This window comes from Manacus vitellinus, unplaced genomic scaffold (genome assembly GCF_001715985.3).
Source record: "Manacus vitellinus isolate BGI_N305 unplaced genomic scaffold, ASM171598v3 scaffold_14_pilon, whole genome shotgun sequence".
NCBI classification, from domain to species: domain Eukaryota; kingdom Metazoa; phylum Chordata; class Aves; order Passeriformes; family Pipridae; genus Manacus; species Manacus vitellinus.
Genome location: NW_021939063.1, coordinates 128,941 through 155,932, shown reverse-complemented (window position 1 = coordinate 155,932; position 26,992 = coordinate 128,941). Strand labels below are relative to the sequence as shown.

At 35.9% G+C, this 26,992-nt stretch overlaps 1 protein-coding gene across 1 annotated transcript; it reads right to left on the bottom strand.

Annotated features, from left to right (window-relative positions):
- Positions 1 to 447: 447 nt before the first annotated feature.
- On the bottom strand, positions 448 to 26,715 carry NR2C2 (nuclear receptor subfamily 2 group C member 2). Its single transcript, XM_008926320.4, has 15 exons — positions 26,385 to 26,715; positions 25,003 to 25,086; positions 19,350 to 19,460; positions 18,303 to 18,503; positions 17,041 to 17,143; positions 15,850 to 16,029; positions 13,727 to 13,874; positions 12,020 to 12,113; positions 11,472 to 11,605; positions 9,153 to 9,330; positions 8,768 to 8,889; positions 8,108 to 8,247; positions 7,505 to 7,642; positions 5,846 to 5,951; positions 448 to 3,688 (listed from the first exon to the last, which is right to left on the bottom strand). The coding sequence occupies exons 2-15, from the start codon at positions 25,060 to 25,062 to the stop codon at positions 3,514 to 3,516; spliced, it is 1,890 nt and encodes a 629-aa protein (XP_008924568.1). The 5' UTR covers positions 25,063 to 25,086; positions 26,385 to 26,715; the 3' UTR covers positions 448 to 3,513.
- Between the last annotated feature and the right edge of the window lie 277 nt (positions 26,716 to 26,992).

Sequence of the window (26,992 nt, the reverse complement as noted above, 5' to 3'; positions counted from 1 at the left end):
CTTCTCAGGGCTGCCCAGTGACAGGACCAGAGGCAGTGGCCACAAACTGAAACACAGGAGGTTCCCTCAAACAGCAGCAAACACTTTTTCACTCTGAGGGTGACCAAGCACTGGCACAGGTTGCCCAGGGAGGTTGTGGAGTCTCCATCCTTGGAAATGTTCAAAGGACACCTGGACACAGTCCTTGCCAACAGGTGCTACATAGCAGTAGCACCTGAGCAGAGTGGGTGGACCACATGACCTTCAGAGATTCCTTCCAACCTCAACTAGGTTGTGATTAAAGTTGAAACTGAGTGCAAAGCAGCCCTACTGCACTGGAGAAGATGGTTTATACTTTTGTATAGCAGTGTTTTAAGTGATTCCTTTCAGTGTGTCTCCATCAGATGCCAAATTTTTGTCCCACTTTTACAACAGCCCTTAACCGGAATGTGAGAAAGAAGTCTTAGGTTACTCATCACAACTATCCTTTTATTTATAGCTAATATTCAAATATACAAAAAGTTTTAGATTCTGAATATTTCTTCAGCCCTAGGAACTTGCCATCATAGTCCAAATTTCTACAATCCAAAATGTTAGTCTTGGAACCAAAATAGTGTATAGTCAGAAAAAGCCCTTTTTGTTAATGGCATCAGGACTAACTAGTTTGGTTCTGACTACTGAAAGCCAGCAAATCATGCTGATAATGCTATGGAAAGAGAGACTTTATAGCTTTTAGGTGGTAATATCCGAATCTTAATTATGGAACTGCTTAATTTCATCTATTAAATGCATGCACAATAAATAAAACCTAACTATGATTGCATGGTTGCTACTCAACTTACAAAAATTAATATTTTATCCCTAACAAGCAGGGAACTATTTGCAGAGTAAGCGACTACCAGAGTTTGATCAAGGAGATCATTATGTGGACTTGCATTTGTGGGGAGTGTAGTTTATTTGTAAACAGAGCTGCATGATACTCACCATTTTGGTTTACAAATGTAATGCAAGGCATATATTTTAAATTTTATTTCATGTGATCCCTCTGTTCCCAAAAAAATTGTAATGCCTTTATTTTGTTTGCTGAACTGTTATGATCACAGCACAAGTAATAAAAATTAGGAAAATATTTTTGTATAGAAAATGAGGCCCTTTTACTTGAAAAATCAGAAGTTGAAATGATGTTTGCAAAGAAAAAGCCATCTGGTGTGTTTAGATTAAAAACAAATATTACAATGGCTAGTTTTTGTGCTAAGGAATATTTCATTTGCCACTAACAATGCTTACTTATCTGCTTAAATGATTTTTATGAAATACTGAAAGCAAATCAAACTCCATAATCTCTTTTTTGCAATGAAAAATATCACAATAGTTCAATGCATTCTGCTTTTAGAACTATGACATAACCGAATAAAATTTTAAATTTTAACAAAAATGGCCCCAACTCTTTCCAAGGCAGGTACTGCTTCTGATGTTAATAGCACCATTGATTTTAAAGTTGTGTACCCTTAACAAAGGGACTGTGCATCAGAAGTTCTGACACAATCCCACCAGCAGGGACACCACAATCAAATGGTTGGTACTCAATTCTGCAGTCCAGCTAACTTCACATACAGAGGGTAGATCTTCCATCACATTAATAACATGACAATTTCATTTGCTATAGCAAAAGCCAGGAGAAATAAAAGTGCAATATTACAAATCTCTGCATGTATATTGAACTATTTGTAACACCCTTCTGAGAAGACTCTAAATGCACTAACAATGGTAACTGTAAAAGACATTAATGCATCCAGAAGTTAAAATTAAATAGCTTTCTGTTCCACACTGAGTGCTACAAATGTGAGCCCCCTAATGAGCATGAAGTATACCAGGTCAGGACTTTTTATTACTTCAGAAGCCTCACCTAGAGCTGCTTAAGATCTTTTAGCTCCAATTCAGACTCTGAAAGACATGAACACCAACCTGGTTGATGTTTCTAAATAAATATGAGTAACAGAAGAAAAACAAAAGTGCTGAACATATAATCAGATTTTTGTCACATAAAACTACAAAAGTAAAAATGCCTCTACAATACAAATAATTAAAATATTTGATGAATCTAATGAGCCAGGATCAGATGAAAGTATTAATTGCCATGACATTTTTTAAAAAACTTTGATTGTTTAAAATACTTGAATTCCATAATAATAAATTATACTAAAATGAAAGCTGTTAGCAGCTAATGACCAATACTAGAAGACATGTTGATGGCTTATCACTCGAGACAATTAAAAAGTAGTCCATTTTATAACTCCATGATGTATCAGTCATTAACTGCAATCGTACATGACTGAGAGTAAATCCTAACTATATTTTGGTTTCAAACCGAGTCACAGGAAGGTCGAGAGCACTGCAAAACCGGGAGTGCTCAGTGAGGGAGGGAGAAGGAGGTGGGAAGTTAATAAAGTGAGAGAGAAGGAGGTGGGAAGTTAATAAAGTGAGAGAGCTTTGTAATATACTCTTGCTGACAGCCACAGGTTCTACACATTTCAGGTTTTAAATCGTACCTGTGACTGGATGATGAGGGTATTCAGGAGTATAGAGAGAAGTAGTAAATTTGAAAATATAAAGAGCATACTAAAAAGCATCACACAGCTCTACTTGAAAATTATTGTTCTTCCAGTTAATGACTGATTTTCCCCACAGTCAAAAGGCTTGATTTCAGAATAACACGTGTTGTGATTGTGTTGGTCTGAATACACACTTTAAGGAACCCGAATATTTCATCATTACTGTGGCAAGAAACACTTTTTTTCCTCTTAGTGTGGGGTAATTCTTGTAGCACATAATAGTTACTATGACTGCATTGTACTATGAATTACAACTGCACTAATTTAACAGTGTATAGTTTCATATAATGTGGATGTCTGATTTAAGAATCCACATTAATATTTCATGCATAATAACATAAGAGCAAGTGACTTTTTGTAGATAAATGATTGTCTCCTATAGCATTCTACCTTTTCACAAAAATCACTGGCATTTTGACTAAGGACATAAGCATTTTTTTCATTTTCCATACTCATAAGCAGGATGTTGATGATGCTGTCACTTTGACAAGAAGTGATTACAAAGTGCTAGTATTATACCCTGGCATTTACTAGACATTAATTCCAAGGATATTTTTAAATATATACATACTGTTCTTTTTACTTTTAAAGTAATTTTATTACTAATCTCTGATATTATAAAACTCTTTTTAACCACTGATAATTTCTAAATACAAAGCATGTGAAAAGTATGTTCAGTAATCTATAGCCTTTTAAATGAAAGGCAGCAAAAATATTCCTTGTGGCAGAAAAGGTTCTATAGCAGGTCTTTTAGTAGCTGCTTAAATTTTGTCAACATCAGGAAAGAGACAAGGAGAAATCTGTTCAGGAAACTGATAACAAGTTGGAATTATCTGCACAAGCCAAAATGCTATTCTTTTAACTTCGTAATTATATGTTTTTTACGAAAATTACTTCGATCCACTGAATTGCATTGTTCCCACTATGGAGATGTGCCAGTTATTTGACCATTATATTCTGCTGTTTCCATTTTGAGAATGTAGGGGATTATGCTGTCAATGGGAACATTTCCAATGAGACCAGTAAAAAACAGTTCCTCGGTAATGCTAGAGCTCATCAGCCTAAGTGCTGGCAGGCGAACTAGGATCCGGGCTAGCCTGAAAAAGAAGGTCAGTGGATTATAAATACATATAAAACCAGCTTAAGATACCTTGTGGCTAAAGACCTGAATCTGCTTTTATTATTACCTTAACTCATAAACGGGAGTAAAGAAGCAATTAAAGGTAATTGGCTGCCACAAAAAAATGGCCACCTTTCTATGCTGCGAGTGAAATGAAAAGCCACCAAGTAGTTTTGTGGTTTGCCAATGAAAGAGACATGTTAATGCCCTTTGTAGGCAGAACATGTATGTACAAACACACAATTCTCTTGGCCTGCTTTTGAAATTCCCAACTCTGGAAGGACAAGATGAGACTAATAGTATTCACATTGATTAGTGTGAACATTTGCACAATTTTAAGAGTAAAATGCTTAATTAAAATTTCAGCCATAAACAGCATAGTACTCAGTTGCCTAGCAACTTCATGCCAAACCAGAGAGCAAGAACAGGACTGAATATATATAAAAGGAAAAAAGAGAATTGGCTTCTAATGAGAAAAGGAATTTGGGGTGATGTGCTGTTAAGCACACACATATTGCCAAATGCTGTGGGGTTTTATTTACCAGGATGTTAACAGATACCTAATATAACAAAGTGATTGTAGTGAGTTGCTGGACTTTCCATGCATATGAAATTAAGGACAGTGATGAAAGCAGTTTGCTGTCATTTATATGGCAGATGTACATCATGAATGCCAAATCAAATAAATTTTCTGAACGAGAACTACGTAATAGCAAACCTTAGGTAGCACTGACCACAGGTGCTCTGGAAAATGCTTGAATATCTATGGACAAAATACATAAGGTCCATTCTGCTAATATACCATATCTTGTAAACTTTGGGGCAAAACTGAAAAAAGATTCAAGCTGTGCTGTTGATTCTGTGAAACTTATAACTCTTGTCTTCTATCTCAATTTGTGGCAGTATTCAGTTGCTCAGAAATAATCAGATTTGCTCTCTACACTTGTCTATGGGTGAGCATGGAGATATAGACACTATCAGTCAAAATACAGATTACTGCTTGTGAAATGTAACTGATTTTCTTCCCTGAGCCACTATTAAGAGAAGTAAGTCTATGGAACAAATTCTGTATTTATTTTTATGGCAACTATCCAGCTCTCACAAATTAAAACAGAATGACTGAATTGTACACAGCAGAATGTGGGATTTGAGGATATTTCTGAGGTAGAGAATCTCATCTTCACTGCACCACACAATGTTAACTCTGTAAGATCAGTGCAGAAACCAGAGAAGCTCTCTTCTTTACAGACAGGTTTGGGTTTTTTTCTTTTTTTTTTCATTACATCACCCTCAGACCTTGCCTAAATGTATGGGATTGCTTCTTTAGATGAGGATACCTTTCACAGAATACACTGTTAGACAGAAGTTAGAATTTGTCTGGTAATGCAAAAAATCATTGTGTTGATGAATTTTGAAACAGTTTTGATGGAGATTGTTAGAAAATAGGATAACCATTTCTAGCAAATAAGAAACAGAAACAATTGAGGGGCGAAAAAACCAACCTAGATAATTTAAAAGATTATCTACCTTTGAAACTAATAAAAAAAAAGAAGCTAAAGGAGAAAATAAGTAGGATGTGGGAATTTCTTACAAACAGAAGCTTAAGAGTTGGTTACTCTTCCCTGTCACATGTAATCCTTGCTTTTCCAAGACCTATAAACTGGCAGTTTTAACACTTCTCTGCATATGTAACTTGAAAAACATTTAAAGGATGATAATCAACTTTTAGTCATCAAAGAGGTTTTGAGATAATAACTCAAAAAACAAGGCAGCGTGAACTAAAGTTTGAGTCAGCTGAAGCAGTTGTTCTCAAGACTTCTAATAAAGTCTGTTTACTTTTCTAAACATGACAACGAGGCTCAAAGAAACCCCTCAAAACCCAAGAAAATACTCATAAATTAAATTTACATGGAAGAAGTTAGACAGCTGTTCTTGCTTCTACGTATCTTTAAACAATCTTTTTGCTTAACCAAAACCTGCTTGCTTTTATGAATGAGATTCTAGTTCTTTTTCATCAACAGCCAATAAACCCCCAGATGTCAAAAAGGAAATTTTTTTACATCAATGATGTTATTTGGTACTTTTGTTAGCTACGGCCCACAATGTTACTTTGGATACTATAGACAATAAATACCTATAAGTATCTTCTGGATAGGTTTTTTGTACATAGTCCTGCAATTCCATCTGTGCCTTCTCCTGGAATTTTTCTATTTGGGTTGAACTGGTCAGACCAGGATGATCTAAAGAAACAAAACATTTCTGTATGTCGATTGGTTCCCTATACATTGTGAAAGAGATGTACTTATAAGATTCTCACATTTCATTTCAATGAAATATTTCTCTGGTATTGTGATGTTTAACATGTTAGCTGTATAAAGGAAACCACTCAGTTGAACGTTTGCTTCTTGGCTTCAGAATTAGCTTGCTCACTTTTCTCTCCATAGTCATGTGTTATTCACAAGAAAGTGGACAAAGATTAAGCCTGTAGGTATGTACCAGGCAATGATACTCTGAGCTTATGTTTCTAACCTTGTTGGTTTAAATTTAAATGTTTGCCTCTGTGATTTTTCTAACCATGCTGACTGAGCAATACCTAGGGTTGTTTTCTTGACGAATCAATTTCTTAACCTTCCCAAGTCTGTCTCATGTTTTAATTCCAGCTGGCTCAGCTCCTCAGACAGTCAGGTGATCTGAGAAAAAACCCAAACCCAGAAAATATCATCTATCTTACTATGCCCACATATCTTCATTGTGTCCAAACTGCTTGTCCCTTGAAATAGGACAGAGCTACCTCTGGAGAGTTTGGAGAGTTTCTCGCTTTAACAACTTGAATAAAAACCCTACTAAACCTAATCCTAATGGGACAATCTGCAAAAACAAACAAAAAAAAGGCAAAAGAACATTTTAGGACACCAATATCTTCTAATTAAGTTTTATTACAAAAAGAAAAATAATACTAATGTAAAAAAAAAAAAAACCAAACAAAAAAACCAACACACCAATAAGAAGATATCCCTTTCCTTTTTATTTTGTTAAATTCAGGGTGGTAAATACCTTAATAAATAATATACATTTCTGAATAAGTTTCCCTTTCACTCAGCCTGTCAGCAGTTTTAGATTAACCTTTCTGTGTCCTAGAAACATTTTTCCACCTTTGCTGAAAAGACTGTCACTTCCAATTTCTTTAATATCCTTACCTTACCATTCCAGAAAATCAAGTGTCTTCTTTGAGTAAATCCTCATATCTCATAAAAACTTCATTATACTTTAGTTGTCTGCTGTAATTTTTTTGGTAACAAATGGAAGACAGCCTATTTACATTTAGTTTCAGAGATTTTGTGGAATTTTCATATAAAATAGAGTGGTATTTCTGCTCATATTTCAGCTAGTCCTCTTATGAGAGTATAAAAATTGAAGTAAATTTCTTTTTGTTACTCCGAGAATGTATTTCCTCTAATCCTTCCCACCATTTACTGCATTAATATTGCTACTACACACATCCCAGATAACTTTTTACTCATAGATTCCCAGATGAAGGTAACTTGAGAGTCTAGTCTTCCAAGTAGATGTACAGGAAACACCTGACATATTGGAACTGTAAATAACATGGATATGTTGCTTCAAAGTTATTTTAAAACACATATTGTTTGTGGTAATCATTATGAAACAATCATTTTATCTGCAACTTACCAGATTAGTCTCATCTCAAGACATTAGTCTCATTTAAAAATTGCTAAAACGTTAACATACTAATGCTTATTATTTAAAGAGATATGGTTACTAAATTCCTTACCAGGGCTAAAAAGGACTATAGCTTTAAGGTATGCATATTCATATCCATCAATATCAAGCTTGGCCATGCTGTTACAGAACTCCTGAAGTTTCCAGATGTGTTCCATGACTTGCTTTATTCTGTCTCCAGAAAGTTTATCTGCAAAAAGATATTGCTTACTATTTCATGTGAGCTCAAGCACTTCTGATATATCAACAAATACACTTTTATAAACCAAGTCAAGCAATATTTTCAAGTCTTTCACTGTCTTAAAACCACTTAACATATAAGGATGGCCTAAATTATTATGGAAGCAAAGATTTATAAAGTTGAGTGAAAGACAGGGCTAGCAAACAGAATGTTAACTCTTCTGTAATTTTGCCAGGATAGCATAATCTGCCACACCAATCTTTTTCCAGTGATGTAACTACCACAGTAGATACCCTCAGGTATCTCTGTGAGGTCAGTGCAACAGAATTATAGATCACCAGAGGAAAGGTAATTATGCAAGAGAAGGCTTCACCTTCCCCTCGATCCAGGTGAACAATTTCGCCACTGATTAGGAAACATGTCATGAGAAATGTTATACAAATCTCTGTATTGTTAGCAGAACTGAAAACATACCTTCTTGTATGCTGTTCTGGAGGTGGTTGACAATAGCTCCCAGGATGGTAGACAGGCTCATCACCTGTGCACACTGTGCCAGGCCTAAGGTAAACAGTTCATTCCAGCAGGCACGCACAAGGCTTGTGTTACAGTCTTGCCTGTAAACAGCAGAAAGTCACCTCTAGGTAGTTTGCATATCAGGTTGGTATTACCCTATGTGTAATTATGTTATTTATAACAATTAATAATAAGGATTAATGCATTGCAAAACATCTTACTAAAAGGCATGTATTAATATATTACTAGTATTTCAGAAAGCAAAAAGAAATTACATACAAACTACAGGAAACCATTTAAGGTTATCTGTGAAATGGTGCTCATCAGTTCTTTAGCAAGATATCAAAAACAACCACTTAATTTTTACAAATTCTTACTTTTGATTTGCCTTTAGTTTCTGTAACCACACAGTAACATCAGACATTGTAGTTATCCTCCCCTCTGCCCTCTTCTATTTTATTCTTTGAAACAGAGAATATTGCATAGCCTTCGCACAGTTTAAAAATGCATTAAAAATTAAACAATATCATAACTAAAAAATTCAAAATAGCTGAAAAGTGTTCAGATCAGTGCTTAAATTCATTCGAAAGCAAACTGTTCAAACAGGATATGTCCACTAACCCAAGAGCTTGAAAAGCAGGTATGGACCTAGCCCAGTGCATAGAGAGGAAAAGGAGTCGTGATGCTGACTCACAGATGTAGTGCACATTAAGGTACTCTGGCATCGGGCTGGGCATTGTCAGCTGCAAAAAATACAAGTACAGTTCAGACACAAACTGGTTTTTATTATCGATGAAATAACCAGCAAAAACATTCAAACTACTCTCATAGTCAGTCACAAGCAACTGTGTGACAAGAAATCATCGAATGAAAACTATGCCAAATAACTCATTACTGTGGGCAAGGAATGCAAATTGGGAATAGCAAGCAAGAAATTATGTGGGAGAGCGCTCATACATCTTAAGTGTTAGTTTGATGTTAGTAAGATGTTTAAAGAAGCACATACCTTAAATGTGACATGTGTATCTGTAAGTAGGGGTCCTTCCACTTCAATAATTGGTGTTGACTGATCTCTACTGATTACATGAATATTCCCTCCTCCTGTAGGATCCATCCCATCTGCCAAGGTATGAGCTGCTGTACCATCTGTGGTATTAAGTGCTTTAGCCAAAGTATCAAATGCCCTTAAAAAATAATAAATAAATAAACAATGAAAAAGCGCTTCCTTACACCATAAAAAAATTCAGAGTAGTGCGCAAATTAAACACTATAAAGCATTTCCACTTATAGAGGTAACATACACAGGAACTGTTTATGCTAAGACACAAGGTCCAACTTTTCATTACAATCTGGTCCCTCTGCACTCTCTGGACATTAATAAAAGGAACAGAGCTGCCCACATATCACTGGTAAGAGATCTCCCCTGTAGGGGAGGATTTACTACTGTAAATCCCGCTCTGATAGTTTTATCCTAGTATTTGTACTAGTAAAGGAGTCTTGTGCTGTGCTGGTTTTGGCTGCGGTAGAGTTAACTTTCTTCATTGTAGCTAGTATGGGGTAGTGTTTTGGATTTGTGCTGAAAACAGTGTTGATAACACAGAGGTGTTTTTATTACTGCTGAGTAGGGCTTGCACAGTGTAAAGGCCTTTTCTGCTGCTTGTGCCACCTTCAGTGAGGAAGCTGGGGGTGCACAAGAAGTTGGGAGGGGACACAGCCAGGACAGGTGACCCCAACTGATCCAAGGGGTACTCCATACTGTATGATGTCATGCTCAGTAAATAAGGTGGGGGGACGTTTGGAGCGATGGCTTTGTCTTCTCAAAGAACTGTTACATGTGATGGGGCCCTGCTGTCCTGGGGATGGCTGAACACCTGCTGCCCATGGGAAGCAGGGAATGAATTCCTTTGCTTTGCTTATGTGTGTGGCTTCTGCTTCACCTACTGACCTGTCTTTATCTCAACACGAGTTTTCTCATTTTCACCCTTCTGATTCTCTCTCTGATCCCACTGGTGGGGGAGTGAGCGAGTGGCTGAGGGGCTTAGTTGTTGTGTGGGCTTAAACAATTCTTTTGCACTTACCATTCACTATCCTCCCCTTTCTCACCTTCTCACACACTAGGTGAGGATTACAAACCAGATGTTCTCTGGAGAACAGAATTCCTGTCCTTGTCCCTGTTCTTGATGTCCAATTTTTTGGAACAGTGGAGAATAATATGGTTCTCTTCTAGACAACGGGCCTGAATTTCTTTCCCTTAAGAAGAGATATGGGCAGGCACTCCTGATCTCACAGTACAGTCAGAGCCTTAGAACTCTTATGACAGTAACATGAGAGTCTGGCCCCTGGACTCCTTTTTACTCACGCTGTTGTTGGATCAGTGCCCAAATAAAGCACTGTGAATTCCCTTAGGATAACAGAGTTTAGATGTAAAGAAAAATTTTGTGCTCCAATTTCATACCCGTGGACAGTATTACAGTACAGTGCTGTTTTGCCACTACTTTTATCAAGATGTTTCGGGGCCGGTTTTCTGGAATTTTATTTCTTTTTACTTTAAAGAAAGAGTACGAGGTTGACAAAGTCGAAGTTGCGGTGTCCAGTATTTTTAAATATCAATTCATTTACTTGAAGAGTATAAATAAAAGACTTAAAAGCCTTAGTTAAACTCCTCTTAAAAATCTTCTTTTTGAGAAACAATGGACAGCTATGAGGCCAAGTATTTTTCTTATTTTCCTATACTGCTAAATTCAACCTAACCCCCACTCCCCCACAAAAAAAACCCCAACAAAAAAACCCCAGCCATGCAAATCCAAGCTCTGCTGGAAATTTTAATATTTCATTTTCCTTTTTCACATTTTTTTATTAATAAAGACAACAAAGACTTTAAACTCTTTCTAAACCTATATTACTAGCAGGTTTTTGGCAGTACAATCTCAAAAATAAATCTGAAGTAATAAAGACCCCTAAAGAGCAGGGCTAAGGGCATAAGCATTGCACAGAAGAACCTTACATAAAACATGCCTATGAAATTGAACAGCACTGAAGTGTTGCTATTCTCAGAGTCTTTCACGGTCACAAACTAGTAATTCATTACTTTTCTGAGAATGAAATCTGAGCTAGCTTCAGAAAACCGTATTTGTAACGCAGGACACAGTTCTTCACAAGAGGACAACAGCCAAACTTGATTCCTAAAGAATCAGTTTTGTGTTTCAAAGTAGGGACAATCTGTACTCTGTCTGCTGTCACAAAACCAAATTCCTTCAGTGAATGAGTGTAAGGATACATCATACAGAACACAAATTGTTAAATAAAATGCAAATATAATGCATACCGTGTAATCTCACTTGCGGATTGCTCTTCTTGCTGAACTTCAGAAGTATCTCCATTATTTAGTGACTCACTGAGATTAGCAAGAGATGTTACAACATTTGCTAGTGTTCCTAAAGCACCCTGGCTTGTTTCAGCCTAAAAAGGAAGAACAATATTAGTAGATCAAAATTATAGTTGATGTATCATATATAAATTCTTCCCATTTTTAATCTTTTTGCATTTTTTCCCTTATGTACCTTTTCCTTCCTCCTGAACGCCTACAGGAAGAACAATGGCTTTCAATGATCTTTAAATCCTACTGTAATTATCAATCCTAGTCCCAGAGGAGGTATCATAAGGGCAACTACCTGTGGCTGACCTTTTGCAGAAACATACTTGTGAAAAGAAACCACATTTCTATTGATCAGTTTATTACCTCCCTTTGTAAAGCTCTTTGGACTTACCATGACCTCTTCTCAAGAGTAACAACTATTTAAGTCTACATACAATAGCTAAAATAATCTAAGCAAATTAATATGTGTGTTCAGAACTGAACTGAAAGAGTAATACCTTGGAGTCAGCAGCTAGGAGGACTGTACCATCATCCCTGATCAAAGGCTGCTGAATATTTACAAGCATTCCAGGATCAAGAAGTCCTGCTGACCTGTTCAAAAGCATAAGGCATCTGATAGTATTTTACATTAATCAGAAGAATGTGTAACTACCTATGACAGAATAAAACAAGTTTTTAAATTAACAGTTTAATGAAGCTCACAGTTTATTCATCAGGACTTCAGTCTTTCTGAAACAGTTTCCAAAAAGTAGCTTGAAAGACAGAAAGACTGGAATATCTTTTCCTTTCCTGTGCAAAAGCAATGACAACTTCCCAAATACATATCCTCTCATTTGCTTTGTATTCTGGTTTATTCTGCTTTAAGAAAAGTTGTCTTCTCATGCTCTCAGAAGTCACCTAGTAGCTCTCAAGTTATACATTGCACTTTGGAGGAAGGCATAACTGTGCATTCCAAGTTAGACAATGGACAGCACTGAAGAAAAAGTCATGGAAGTATATTTTACATTCCAAAATACAGTTAAAAACAATCACGCAATCAAGGTCTGCATAAAATCTCTGCTGCCTTTACTTCTGCTACATTTTGATCAAACATCCTTTCCCTTTGCTGTATCTAATTTAGGGAGACAGCAGAAAGTCTTTGCAAGAAGTTTATTTGTTACTTAAGTGATGCTCCAAGTCTCCATAATACAATACCAATGCACGCAACACAGGTTAAGGTTGCAGCAAGTTATAGTGAATGAGCACAGGCTGCAAATTATCATGCATTATGCAAATCTGAACCCTACATAAATAATAGTTGTACTTAATGATTATAACATTGTTTATAGGTCTGTAAGGGATCTATAGCTTCTCAAAGAAGCAAATGTGTCTGTGAGCACTTTTGAATAATCTGACTTGCGAATGAGAACACTGAAAAACCATTCTTAAGAAATTTGCAGCCCAATCTTCTTAACTGCAGTATCACCAATCTTCTTAACTGCAATGTCATTTGTTCAACAAAGAATATATACATATTAAATTAAACAATTATATATATATGAAAACTGAATAATAAGATCCAATTTTTTAGGTAGTTCTTAACCATTTGTAAACTACAGTTTTAGAAATGTCATATTTAACCTAGAGTTCTTTTTTATTCTATTCAGAAAGAGACAAATCTTGCTTCTGCAGTCATGTGCATTTCCACACCCACCGCCTTTGGAGACATCTGAGAGCGCAGGAACCATCTTGGAGCATCTCCCACATAGTAAAAGAAAGCTGCTGTTGTTTTGCTGTTGTTGAAAACAATCTCTTGGGGTTGGAATCAGCAGTCACTGCAATCTCTTTTACTACTGTCTTTAGGAGAAGGAAGCAAGGAAGTCCAAGTCTGCCACTAGCAGATCTGATTTCAGAGAAGTGCTAACCCAAATGCATCACAGAATTAGCCCACATGCTTTTTGCCTGAATATCATTTACTTGCCCTGCCTTTGCTCTGACCTGGCTGGACAAGAGCCAGCTCTGAACTGAAAACCGTACACTTGTACTCAGACATAAAAACTTCCATGAAAAGCAGAACCTAAATTGGGCTTGGTAATGGAAAAAGATGATGTATGAATTAGAGCTCTTCTCTGTCCAATTCTTTAGAGGGAAACAAAATACATACATGAATGCGAAGTAATATACACAAATAACCTGGAAGAAGACATGAGCAACTGAGGACTCACCGTGTCCCATCTTTATCTGCCACAAACGTTGGAGTTGCTATAAGAGGGCTTCGCAGATCCTTTCTTATATAGATTTTTTCAGTAGAAGCTGCACAGTTGGTTGGTTTTTCACGTTGCACATCAAAAGGCTTTCTTTCACTTTGAACCGCTACATAAAGACAAAACCATTCAGATTTGAAAGGAAATAACTCAAATGAAAAATACAAAAAGAAAGTAAAATTCTCAGTTATGATGGTGTACCAGCTCAGTGCAAAACTAGAACTTTAATACAAAGAGTGAAAAAACACAGGTTCCAATTTTACTCTGCCTGTGAATATGTGTATTTTTAACTAAGAAGGTCACAGATTGATCTTTAGTTTGAAGTTTTGCTGAACTGGAGTCAAATCTTGCTATTTTCTTTTGCATTTAGTAAGATGGAGTATTCTACCGGTTGTGTTTTCAATTTGTTTAATTATTTGTTTTTTACAGGGAAAGCTATACCTAAATGTTAGCCACATTCCTACTCTGGATGACTCAAAACAATGCAAATCCAGAACGAACCCTGAAAAAGTCAAGACAGGCAAGTTCCGTGAGAGATGCAGGCTAATTCCCTGACAGTCTCCACATATCCATTCATTCCACCCAATTAGGGAACAGTGTTCCAAAACTAACCCTTTCATAATTTATAATATTTCTACTTGATAATTGAAAGAAAATAGGCTCAGTTTCCAATGTGCTGAACAAGTGAGGCAAATTTTTAACAGAAATAATAAGAAGCAGTAACTTTGCAATTTTAAAGAAAAAGTGCATCTTTATAATATAAAAGTACTATTATTAAACATATTACATAAAGTTATCTGAAATCTAAGTCACTGAACTTTACAAACTCTTCTATAACTTGGCATAACATTGGACTGCATGGATTTTTCACCTAAAAATGAGGATGCTAAAATGAATAATAGACTACAAGAATTTTTAAGTCTTGTATTAATATTAATTCTCACAACACTATGCCCATGTAAGGCATAATATAAATGAAGACAATATTTCTGTGCTATTCATTATTCCAATTTATCATACAGCAGTGATTGCTCTGGAAGATTAACATTATTAACAGAGAAACAAAAATATGCAACCCTCCTCTATAGCCCTGTCTCTATCCTCATAACCAGCAAGAGTTATTTAGTTCCTGACTTTATTTTTGTTAATTAGCAAAATTTAGGAGCTTAAAAGTAGGTATATCAATTTTGTTGGCTTGGTGGATACATAAATATTAATCAGAAACCTGACCCAAAGCCCAGTAAAGTCAGTGAGTATATATCCTAATGATATTGGGATAAGAAAGGGTTAGTTTCTGGAACTGCAGCAGTTTCTCTTGTACAAATGTCTTCTCCAATATTCAGTACAGTGTGTGCAAAGCGGAACAATCACCACAACAGGTCTGGAGTTCCAAAGTGCAAATACAAGTATCTCTTTATTTAAAGTTTAAAGTTCTGCCTCCCTTGAACTTGGTGGTTGGAATTTATCCTGTCCAGATCACATCACAAAGCAACGAGATAATAGGTTTCATGAAGCGCTGAACTGAAGAGGCAGTTCGGCTGTTAGCGCTGGACATGTACGAGGCACTGCATACAAACAGGCAAGCGTATTTTTTAATATGTAACAGTTTATACAATGCCTCATAACCCCATACTCACAAATGACCAAATTAACAAAAAAAAAAATTTAAAAGCGGGAAAAAAAAAAAGACATTAACTACTTTCTATCACCAGTTGAAAAAGCCACAAAATTAAACAGTAAGGAAAGCAGATTCTTGAAGTGGAACATTAGACCTAGATTTATGTCAATCCATATTAAAATATTTTGTATTATAAACATACACAGTGTTTTAACATGCATTCTGAGTGAGGCTCTAACTGGGCTCCTCAAAGACTACAGTAGTTTGAAATAGTTTGAAACAAATCACTACTGCACCTCAGACATAAAATGGCGACAAAAGAAAGGTGCTGTAGGTGCTTTGGCTGCCAAAAGTTCTGCTTCCTTCAAGCAACATACACCAAAACGGAGAGAACATACAAAAAGGTGGTAGCCCACATATTTTTTATTTGGTAGGCACAGTATCACATTGAGTACTTAACACTCACATTCCATTTTCATGCCCATCTCTAGACATTTCTTAAGCCTACAAAACTGGCAGCGATTCCGATGGTGTTTATTGATGATACAGTCCTGGTTGCTACGACAACTGTAGGTCAAATTCTTCCTTACACTTCTTTTAAAGAAACCTTTGCATCCCTCACAACTGACAGCACCATAGTGACGACCTAGGAAACATATATATTGTTATCAGATGGAAATTACTTATATTTTAGCATAGAAATATTTATTTTAATCAAGTAAATCATTGTAAGTCACCCTTTAAATTTCTTTTGTATTTGTACAATCATTTTGGACCATGAAAGCATTTATAAAGTCTTACAGAATGTTTCTTGTTTAACTACTGTCAGTTTTTTGCTGAGAGAGTGGAGAGAAGAGGAAGGCTAAGCCTATTTCTGAATGTGTGGTATATGAAGTTGCAGTTCCTGTTCTGGACAAGTACAGATGTAATTCTACCTGCTGTTACAGACTATAGGATATATTTAAAGAACATACAGTCCAAAAGTTCAAGTAATTTCAGAATATAAATAACTTTACAACAAAATTTAAAATGCAATCTTCATTTAGATTTCCTGTATATACCAGTTCTGGTATTGTTTTAATTACATAAAAGAAAGTGAGGCAAAGAGACAGAAGGGTGTCTTCTCTGTAGCATGAAAGCACAGTACACTTCCTTGACTAATACAGAAATTTTACCTCAGGACTTCTTGTAACTGCCTGGATCTGAAACACCGAGGATTCATGTGATCTTTACTTGCCTTTTTCTGTGATAGTAGAAGAACAAAATCTACCAGAAAGCATTAAGCTTGTTAGAGAGCACTAAGAAGTGTTCTCTCAGAGTAGCTAGACTTTTGTAGGTGACAGGTTTATTTCATGGTTTCCCATCACTGTGCAGAACTTGACTAAATGCTTCAAGGAGTCTTCTTCCATTAGCAGGAGCTATTTAATCATTATTTATCATACGCTCCAGTTGAAGGAAAAGAATAATGTTCTTCCAAGCAGAGTTTAACTATTTTGTGTGTATAAATACAAAGTATGTTATCTTTTTTCATTTAAAAACTCAATTGCTTTTGCCATCGGCATGGCTAAAATCAGTTAAAACACACAAAAAATCATCTCTTCATCCCAGTCATCCTTTCTAGCAACTTTCTTCAATACTACCGTCTATGCTTCCTTACCTGATGCTTTATCGCCACAGACTACACAATATTCTACTACCTGGGGCCGCTGAACATCAGTTTTTCCCAGCAAACGTTCCACTGAAGCAGAGTCTGTCACTATCTAAAGCAAAATTCCAGAACAAAAAGACATAATTAGCCAGACACGAAAGTAAGGAGCTTAGCCTACAGAACAAGATTGGTGTATCAGCTGAGAAGAGGTGACTAAATTTTAGAATTACATATGTAGTATAAAATGCAATTTAATGAGAGGTTTTACTGTCAGTGCTGACACTGTTGAAACGGTCATATCAAAACAAATTCCAAATAAAACTGGTAGTTTTGTTGAGTACAAATGAGTTTCCTCACTTGTGCAACAGTATTTTTCCCTTCTTGCAATTGCTGTCAAACAGCTGCTATATTTTAGTCAGAGATGGTTGGCTTTCAGATGATGTTTCCACGTATCCCTTCTCTAGCTATTAGGGGCATGTGGTTCAAAGGGGATAGCCTGAAGCTGAGATTTATTATAGAAACAGTTTAGCTTCCAAAGGCCTTCAATTCCAAAACTTCTGTTCCAAACATTCCGCTTAACACAGAAAAATTAAAAAAACCCACCCCTCTACAATGTCAAATATCCTATTTAGCATAGTAAAATAAAATTTAAAAGACTGTTACTAGAATTTTTAAAATATTTACGTACAAATGATTCTTCTTGCTGTAAAATATTCTCTACTGTAACAGTAGCAATAGGGACCATGCACTTCTTTTTTTAATTTTATTTTTAAGACTGCCAGGAAGAAATCTCAAATTTCACTAGGGGGAGGTAGATTATTGTTTATATCGCTGGCTTTGCAAAGCTCCAGTTGGCCTAGATCATGCTCAAAACCCACAAAAAAGCATAGCAGAGGATAGCTTCTGGTCTAAATAGCTGTTATTGCAGTGTCTTGATACTGAATGTAAAAGTATGAACTCACGTAAGTTTGCTGAGCTGAGTTGTATCTCTGTATATCTGTGAATACTGAACAGACTAAGAAATCCTGTCACTTAAGCCCTATCTTAAGTACTCGCTTATGTCTTTGGAACTTGAATTAGAACAGACAATGAGGGGTGATGAGTGCAATAAGGAATGTGAAGACAGAAGAATTTATGATTGAATAATGAAGCCTACAATTAGTATTGTTTAATCCATATCATTAGATCTTTAGAAAACCATTGCAATTGGTCTTAAAGCAAACACAGACTTAAAAAATCTAGAAACCAAGAATCTCAAGTACCATATTTACCTGAATTCTGCCTGGCACAATGTTGTCCGTGGTGGTAAAGATAAGCTGTTTGGCATTAGATGTCTCAGGTGCTGCCAGTATCACCTTTCCGGCACCAGTTCCGTCTGGACTGGCTAAAATAAACTGTTGCTTTGGAGACACGGCAGAATCCACTGCTGTCACTATTTGAATTTTCTGACCTGTTTGCTGATCTGTCACAATCTGTAAAACACATTAAAGAAATTCACGACTGCAGTAAGCTTTACATTTTAAAACCTTTAATGCTCTCTCAAAATTATATCCATGAAAAATTACAAGGAAGCTCTCCGACTTTTCTTCATAGATGTCACCAAAGAGATGTTCTCCAGTCATCAACAACATTTACCTATATATTTTATCTAAGATGTTACTCCTTAAAGTTATCAACAAAAGGTGGAATTAGGCAGCCTTATTGTTTCATGTGCTGATTCTCAAGATTCTCTTATGGTGGAAGGTTTCTATTTTTGATACAGTTGTCTGGTACCATAATCTCTATTTTGCCTGGTAAAGTAACCATATCAACATTCATCAGTATTTCATTAACACTTAACAAGTCCTATCTCATTTGCCACTGCATACATTCTGATACATTAATGGCATCTTTATATTATGTACCAGTAACAACGACCCACTGTGCAGCATTCTCAAAGGCTAACTTCATGTTAAATAGATTAATCTCCCACTGGCTACTAAATGAGTGGGAGGAGGCATGCCCTTAGAGATGACCTCAGGTGTTCTGTTGACAATGTCTGCCCATTTGCTGTGGCTAGGGCTCAGGAGATTTGTACATGTAGGCTAGGTTTAATCTCTGTAAACACTCTTCACTGACCACATCATCAATATAACTATTATACACAGCCAACCAATCATCACCACATACATGCTGAGGAAGAAAGAGAATTTTAGTTTGCATTAAAAATGATCTGTACTTCCATTTAAGGAAGTATTCCATAGCATGCTTTTGTATAACCCTAAGTGGGAGGAGGAGAAAAAAGGAGAAAATGCAATAGCTAATTAATAGATTTTTACCTGAATGCGTTGTTGTGAAGCTACAGAGGAGTCTGTGGAAATTATCTGGATACGCTGGGAAGGGCTGGTCATCACTGGAGATTCAGATAGCGAAGTCTGAACAGTCTGCACCTGTAAATAATACATAGAATTTTAATCTACTGTAAAGGTATTGAACACTTTTAAAAATACATATATTTATTAAAGAACAGATGGACCTATGGCATGGAATCTAAATTTATTGGAAAGGTTACAATCATTAAATGAACTTGGATTTGTTTTCAATGAATTATCAGAATATTGGTTTTTGGGAAAAAAAATACATCGTATGCAGTAACGTGTCAAAACCCAGGAAGCTCCACAAGCTGTTTTTATTAAATCCTCTGTTAAACAATCTTGGAATGATTTGTTTATCAAAATCTATACAGCTGGACAACAGGGTAGTGTCAATTTAAGTTTGCTTTGAAAAATCTTTTTTTAATATACATATAAGTTCATTTTTTATGTAAAAAAAGAAAAAACAGTTTGGACAGCAAGGAACCTGTACTGCAAGTCTCTTTGGGAAAGCAGAGGTGTTAAAATACACGGTGCTTAATGAAAACATACCCTTCTACTCCCCTATTGCCTGTACCATAAGCAGTCTGATATAGTATAAAAGTCTAACCTAACTTCAACATACCGTCTCTAATTATCTTTAATACACAGGTCACAAAAGTTGCATGTTAAATGAGGAAAATACACAGGAGAGATGGAGAAATAGCAGAATCTTCTAATTATTGGATGATTCAAAGCATTCAGCTGCAGAAAACAAGATACCTAGGCAAGAAAAAAACCAAAACTTCCAAAATCAAGACTCTTAGTGGACACATTTAATCAATGATCTTCTTGTCTTCCATGACAAATTATTAATTAAGCTACACGCTCCTTAAAAGGTATAAATTAGAACTAGAATATATTTTAAAACTGTTTTACAATTCTTCACCTGCAACTGTAGAAAAGTATCACCACCAATAATTTCATATGCTGAAGTCTATATAAATTAATAGTGATTTGCCTTAAATGACACAGAAGATAAGAACAAAGCTTAAGAAATATAAAAATACACTTAAAAACATATGTATCTACCCTTTTTATCATTAAATTAAAACCAAGTATTTGGCAATTAGGTGCATTTTGAAGACTAGCAAAATTAAATTTGGCTTCTGTTTCATCTATTAATAATTTTCTCATTTCATATATGTATATAATTGTATAGTTACCTTATTTTTCCTAATTTTTTGCAGTTTCTACACTTCAGTTGGAATCACATTAAGTTTCCAACAGATAGGTATATACAAAATATATATGTATATATAAAACTGGTAGACCGAAGCTAAGCTTCTCTAGACATTTCATTATTCTTATGTCATTTGAAATAAATAAGGTTTCTTCATGGCCATATAGTTGTTTGCATACTAATTTACCGATTTACCCATCACATATATACACATCTATGTGCGAGTTTGTATGAACATATGTATATATATAATACATTTCTGTACTTACTAACTAAATTTTCAACACTTTCTGTAGTTTATTTCCCAACCAGCACACTGATTATGAAAGGAATATTTGAGCAATAAATTGAAGGAATAATCAACTGGCCACATTGGGAAGGAATTTTTAAAGTCTCTAATCTTTTCTAACAAGCAGAAAAATATTTCCTATATTCACAGCAGTAAAAACCAAAGTAATTGTATTGCTTGAATACACTGGTCTGTTCTCACTAAGTGTAAATCAATTTCAGAGATACTGATTTCTAGTCTCTTTCCTATAATATTAATAAAGTAAGGCATAATTAAGCAAACACAGGCTATTTTTAACTGCACCCATGAAACAGCTAAAGAATTTCAGTAAAAAATACGGTATCAGGTTTTATACCTGCATCTCAAATCAAATCAGAAAGACTTATTTTTCTATAGATATTTTTCCTAATTAACTTCTTTAGCTATTAAATTAATAACAGGCTTTTACAAAAAAATGTATATTCAAATATATTTCTTTCACAGATGTAAGATATATCTAAAAATGTTTCAGTGATTCTCTTTGGAGAAGAGAATATTCTGACCACTAAGGTCTTTTCTAGAATGGTAGATAAAATTCAATTCCCGATAGAAGAGCTCTAGTTTAACTGCCCTAGCAGGATGGCAGTGCAAGATCTTGTATAAGACATACAAAGGCAACAGTCACGGAAGAAACTGCAGTTGGCATATCCACATCCTAAGAAAATCTCAGACTATGTCTTATGGACCACCCCAACACCTTTGTTACACCAGTGGCTCTGCCACTTCTGGTAACAGCCTTGAATTCAGAGGCTGCCAAACTGCCTAAGCCAGGGAGGAGCTCCTTATTCCCATATGCACTTTCTAAGAAATACCTCTCAGGCTGATGGTATGTCCAGGTTAACAGTAAATTGAGAAAAGCTGTATTTGAACTAAAACTCGTTTGAGAAGACTTTGCATTAAAACTCCACCTTGAAGATTCATCCAGAAATGAGAAAGTGGCCAAAGATAGTAATGAAATATTAAACAAAAATTGCCTTATTTTACACTTCATCAATTCTTAAACCAAAGCAAAACCTTATTCCATCAGAACAGCAGTGTTTCTACTCTCCTATTCCAGCACACTGTGCTTCATCTGAATTGCTGAACTACTTACTGATGTAACACGTCAGAGATATCTGAAAGAGGGTCAAGAAAATACTTCATGGGACCAAGATATCCAGTATTTTTTGAGTTCCATGGCAAAACATTCTTTCAAAAAGGTTCAATATTTTGATAGGTTCTTATCAGGACACTGAGAGAACTGAAAGCAACTGAAAATTCTCCAACAGTGCAGCTGTCATTAACAAGATCCAGGAAGCACAGGGCTCACTGGTCACCTTCTGTGACTCTAGGGCCTCTGACAGGGAAAAAGGATGCACTGGGAACAGTTTGTGGCTGTCATGGAGCCAGCATGGACAGTTTTAGCAACTACTAAAAATTCTTCCTGGTCACATCAGAGCTGCTGTTGGAAAGAGGAAACAGTCATTATTCCTCCCCACAGTGACAGCTCTGTTTAAAAGATTTGCATTAAAATCTAAGGCACTACACAGGGAATGCATCTCCACTTCAAAACTAAATACAGTTTTCTTAAACAATATTCAAGTCAAACCTAAGTCAGTGGTGGGACTGAACCCGAGTCATTGACATATTGCCCAGTACTAAACAAATACTTGGGAAAAGCAGCATTACTTATTTTTGCATTAAGGCTAAAGTACTTTTCCTGCTTTTCAAAAGCTGTTCAGGATGAGGAAGAATTGCTGAAATTCCCTCCGAATTCCGTAGCTGCTCTCTGTTCTCCAGTCTCATGAAATGTAAGTAAAGGCAACTGCAGACACTACTCACCCCCAACCTGTTCAGAAATACAGAGTTTTGTATTTCTGTGTATTTTGACAACCCTTTCCGTAAAGCAATTCTTCTGGATGTCCACAGAAATATACAGTTGCAAAAATTCAACAAACAACACTGATATAAAGCAGAAGCAAGCAACAGCACTGAAACCAGCAATTACAAGGACAATTTTAAAAAGTCGTAAAAATAAAGTACAAAAGTACATGCACTACTGGAGCACGCTCAGCAACTTCTGTGATACATTCAGTTTCATTGAAAACAAATCTGATGAACTATCGCTCAAGAAAGTGAAACAACATAGAGCCTTACTTGAATGACAGTCTGATTTGGTGCTTGCTATCACAGTTCTCAATAAACCCAGGCACTACGTTTGTTGGCAATTATGTGGAAAAAATTATGCAGATACAGCTAAAGCTGTCGATATTTGCATTGGGTTATCCTGTTTGCCACTTGCCTCTCAGTTCATAACTTGAAATTCAGTGCATGATCAATGATGCTCTTCTTCCATTTAATTTTCATCAATGAAAAATATGGTATTCTGAAAACCTCTCATTTTTTAAAGCCAGTGCCAAGTTTGATTCTAAAGAAACAGTAAGTACAATATAGAATTTTAGCTCATGTCACGAAAACTAGTGATGTATTTACCTGTATTAAAACCTGTATCTGATGGAAGAAACAAATAGCAGGCAGCCAGCCATTCATAAAAAAATGATTCAACATTTACATGGTCCTAGTATTAATGAATTCTTAATGAGATAATGCTGCTTACAACTGTTTTTCCATGAACAAAGCTTTCACGGTGTTATGTAGTGGACAGGCATATAGTTTAAGGAGTAGCTGAATACCATAAAGAGACGAAGCCCTCTATTTACCCACCGGCCAGGAAGAAATCACAGAGCTTCGTACACTCTTGAGATGGAGCGATCTCTCCAGTGGCAAGATACAACCATCACACTATGTTACCACGGTGCATTTCCTGCACGAGGAATTACAAATGTCACATATTTTATGTGTTTGAGATGTTATTATAGCACCCAAGTTCTACCAATATAGGATAAGGTTTGCCAGTATTTCCATTACAGGTTTCTATTTCCAAGTATGTTTGGAAGTGTTTTTAAAAAATGCAGCTTGCCAAATTGATACCTGGTACAGAAAACTAGAGTGATAAATCTCCTGTTGGTTTTCAGCGTGAAACTCATGGAGCTTTTTGTAACTACTCCTTCGATGTTACTTCCAGGACACACTAAAAAGAATCAAATTTTAACAAAAAAAAATAGTTCTAAGTAGGGAATCTTGAATCCACTTCTGAAAACAGAATCAAACTTGTATTTCTTTCTTATATAGAGCTTCTTCTTGAACTAAAAGTATTTTTTAATATCCAGGTGTAATAGCACAATAGATGAAAAATAGTGCAATACTACAATAGATGAAAGAAACCTCCAAACTAGTGTCTGAAAAGTGGCCTTATCTAGAGAGATCTCTCAGCCCACTTGCACTGAGCTATATATTAAATCCCTTAATTACGTAAACAGTATTTGAAGGCTATTAAACAAAATAATTTTAATCAGACAAATGATCTAGTTTATTTTTTGACTGAAGTTTGCATGGTGAAGGAGATAAACGGGTTATTTTCTATGACAGTGAGCCCTTATAGTTTGTGTTTATTAGTTGATTTAAACATTTTAGCTGTTGAGCATCCAAGTTTCAGTGAATATACATCAAGATATCACCTAATATCATTTAAAGTAGATTTCATGCTCTTTTTTCTTACATGTGTAGGCAGAAAATATAAAACCTGATTTAAATTAATCACCCTACTGTAAATTGAATACAGTGCATAAGTAAAACAGGTAACTTCAAACACTGTGGTGGATTCAGATTACAACTCAAATGAGAAGCAGAAACCTTTCATGTCCAAAATGGTCAATCTAATGATCAAATGATGAGAAATTTCATTGTATTAGTCTTTTTAGCAATTCACAATACAGCCAAGTTTCTCTATAGCTCATGCTGAATTTCCTACTTGCATTCCTAATATGGGGGCCACCACAATGAAGTTAGGTGAACAAAACACATATTGGTGGCAGTGGTTTCATATTTGTCCCCAAGTGTAAAGCAATCCTGCTCTATAAAGATTTTCTGTTCCATTTATGATGCTTAATTGTGAACAGCAGGGACTCCCTAATATGTTTTTAATTTCAAAATCTCATATACCAACTGTTGTGATATTATCTGTCACTCACCTCAGCCACCTGCTGAGTCTCCACTACCTGCTGAGCCAGCACCTCCATATTGGTTGCCATGGTGAAACAAGATCATTAGAGAACCTGTTTGGAAAGACGCCAGCAACTTCCATCAGGTACAAAAGTCAGGGATTTTTCTTATTATTAAAGAAAGCTCTGAGATGAATTTTTGGTAATTTCCAGTTCTGCTTGATGCATCTGGCAAATAAGCCAAGGTGCCACGGATGCGTGTGTGCGACTATATACGTGTGCACATATACGTATATGGGACGGGCACACTGCAACCGTGCCCTTCAAACACCCAGGGCACAGAGTTATACCCGTACTCTATAAAGACTCTAACATACTATTTCCACTCTATTATTTAGGCAGTAAAGAAGAGATGGGAATTTCATAAATGAGAAAGGACTAATTTGAGTGTCAACTACTGATGCAGTTTGTGGAGTTCATAGATCTCTAAGGTACTTTCCTCAGCTCAAGAAGGATAAACCTTACAGTTAAATGGCTTCTACACCCCACACTGAACACGGGACAGCAAGCTAAGAATGCTGTTTTGCACAAAATTTCATCAAGTCATTCCATCAAATTGCCATGTTCATTCATATTCTTAGCATAATCTTGCACAATAAGAGAAATAAACTGTCACATCTAAAATGTACTTTCCATTATCTAAACTATTTTTTTATTATAATGTGATGGTATTATCACTTTGAGAAGAAAATACTGCAGAATCATTTTATCCTATTCTGAGTGACTGCACACTGAACTTTACAGCCTTTGGGGTTAAAAAAATAAAAAAGCAAAGCAATCAAGTATAAAGAAACAAGAAAAACCACTTCCTATATATTTTTAATTATCATTATTAGGGCTGTGTTTCTCCCAAGGTAAATTTAAATAAGATTTCCAATCAATTAATTCACTTTTTAATTGTGACTTGCTCATTACAGGGCCAGATTTCAGATTCTGACCCAGGTGTAGGTAATGAAACAGCATTCCTGAATGCTGGCCCATTTGATGTTTTGTTGAAAATCTCTGTTTGTATCTCCAAAGCAATCATTTAATATAAAATTTAAAAATACTGCAAACAATAGCAAAATGTAACAGAAAAATGCATTTCCCTATGGAAACTATTTATGCTAGTTTTTCCTACAGCTTGTCATTTTTTATTCAAGTGTTCGACTTACACATTAATATTATGAACCATTTCCACCAAACCCAGTTTGTGAATGGTTTCTCAGTTGTTCAGTAATTCCTTTTCAGTGTTTTCTCTTTTCTTAAATTATTTTATATTCAGCAAGAATGATAACCATATGGTCATAACGTTATTTTCTCAATGCTTTAAGATGAAAGAAACCCTGCAGATATTTTGTTCATAAAAGTACCTTTCTGAGACACAAAGAAGTCTTTCCTGAAGTATGGCTTTGACAGATGTGCTGGTGGTGGTGTTATCCACTAAGGCTTTTTGTACTTTCGACCCTTCTGAAAGAGCCTTAAGCTGAGGCTATTAAGCTGATTCGATTTAAGCCCAGAGACACTACACAGCCATACCAAGCTTCTTAATGGTGTCGACTCCCAGAAGACAAAATCAGCTTCTCAGCAAAAGCCTTGAGAAGCAGTTTGTGAGGCAACAACGAAAAAAAATTCCCCAAACAAACCAACAAGAGGTGCAACCTAAAATCTGCAAGGAAGCACATGGAGCACCAGGAAACTATTTTTAATGTAGCAGTGTGGCAGCCAGCTCAGTATGTGCTGAGGTACTGCTGTCCAAAACACGGTGTAAATCCATTAATCTCTCCCTAAGCTGCAGCGAAACCTCAGAAGCAAGTCATAAACTCCATTTGAGATATTCTACGGGTACGGCCCAACCATGACGACAGGGCAATAGGCCAAATTCAAGATTATTGAAATTTGCTCCTTTGTCTTAAGGAAACGAAGTTCTTCACACTGCGAGCTCGACCCGGCTACACCGGCGGGACAGGAGGGGCGCGGG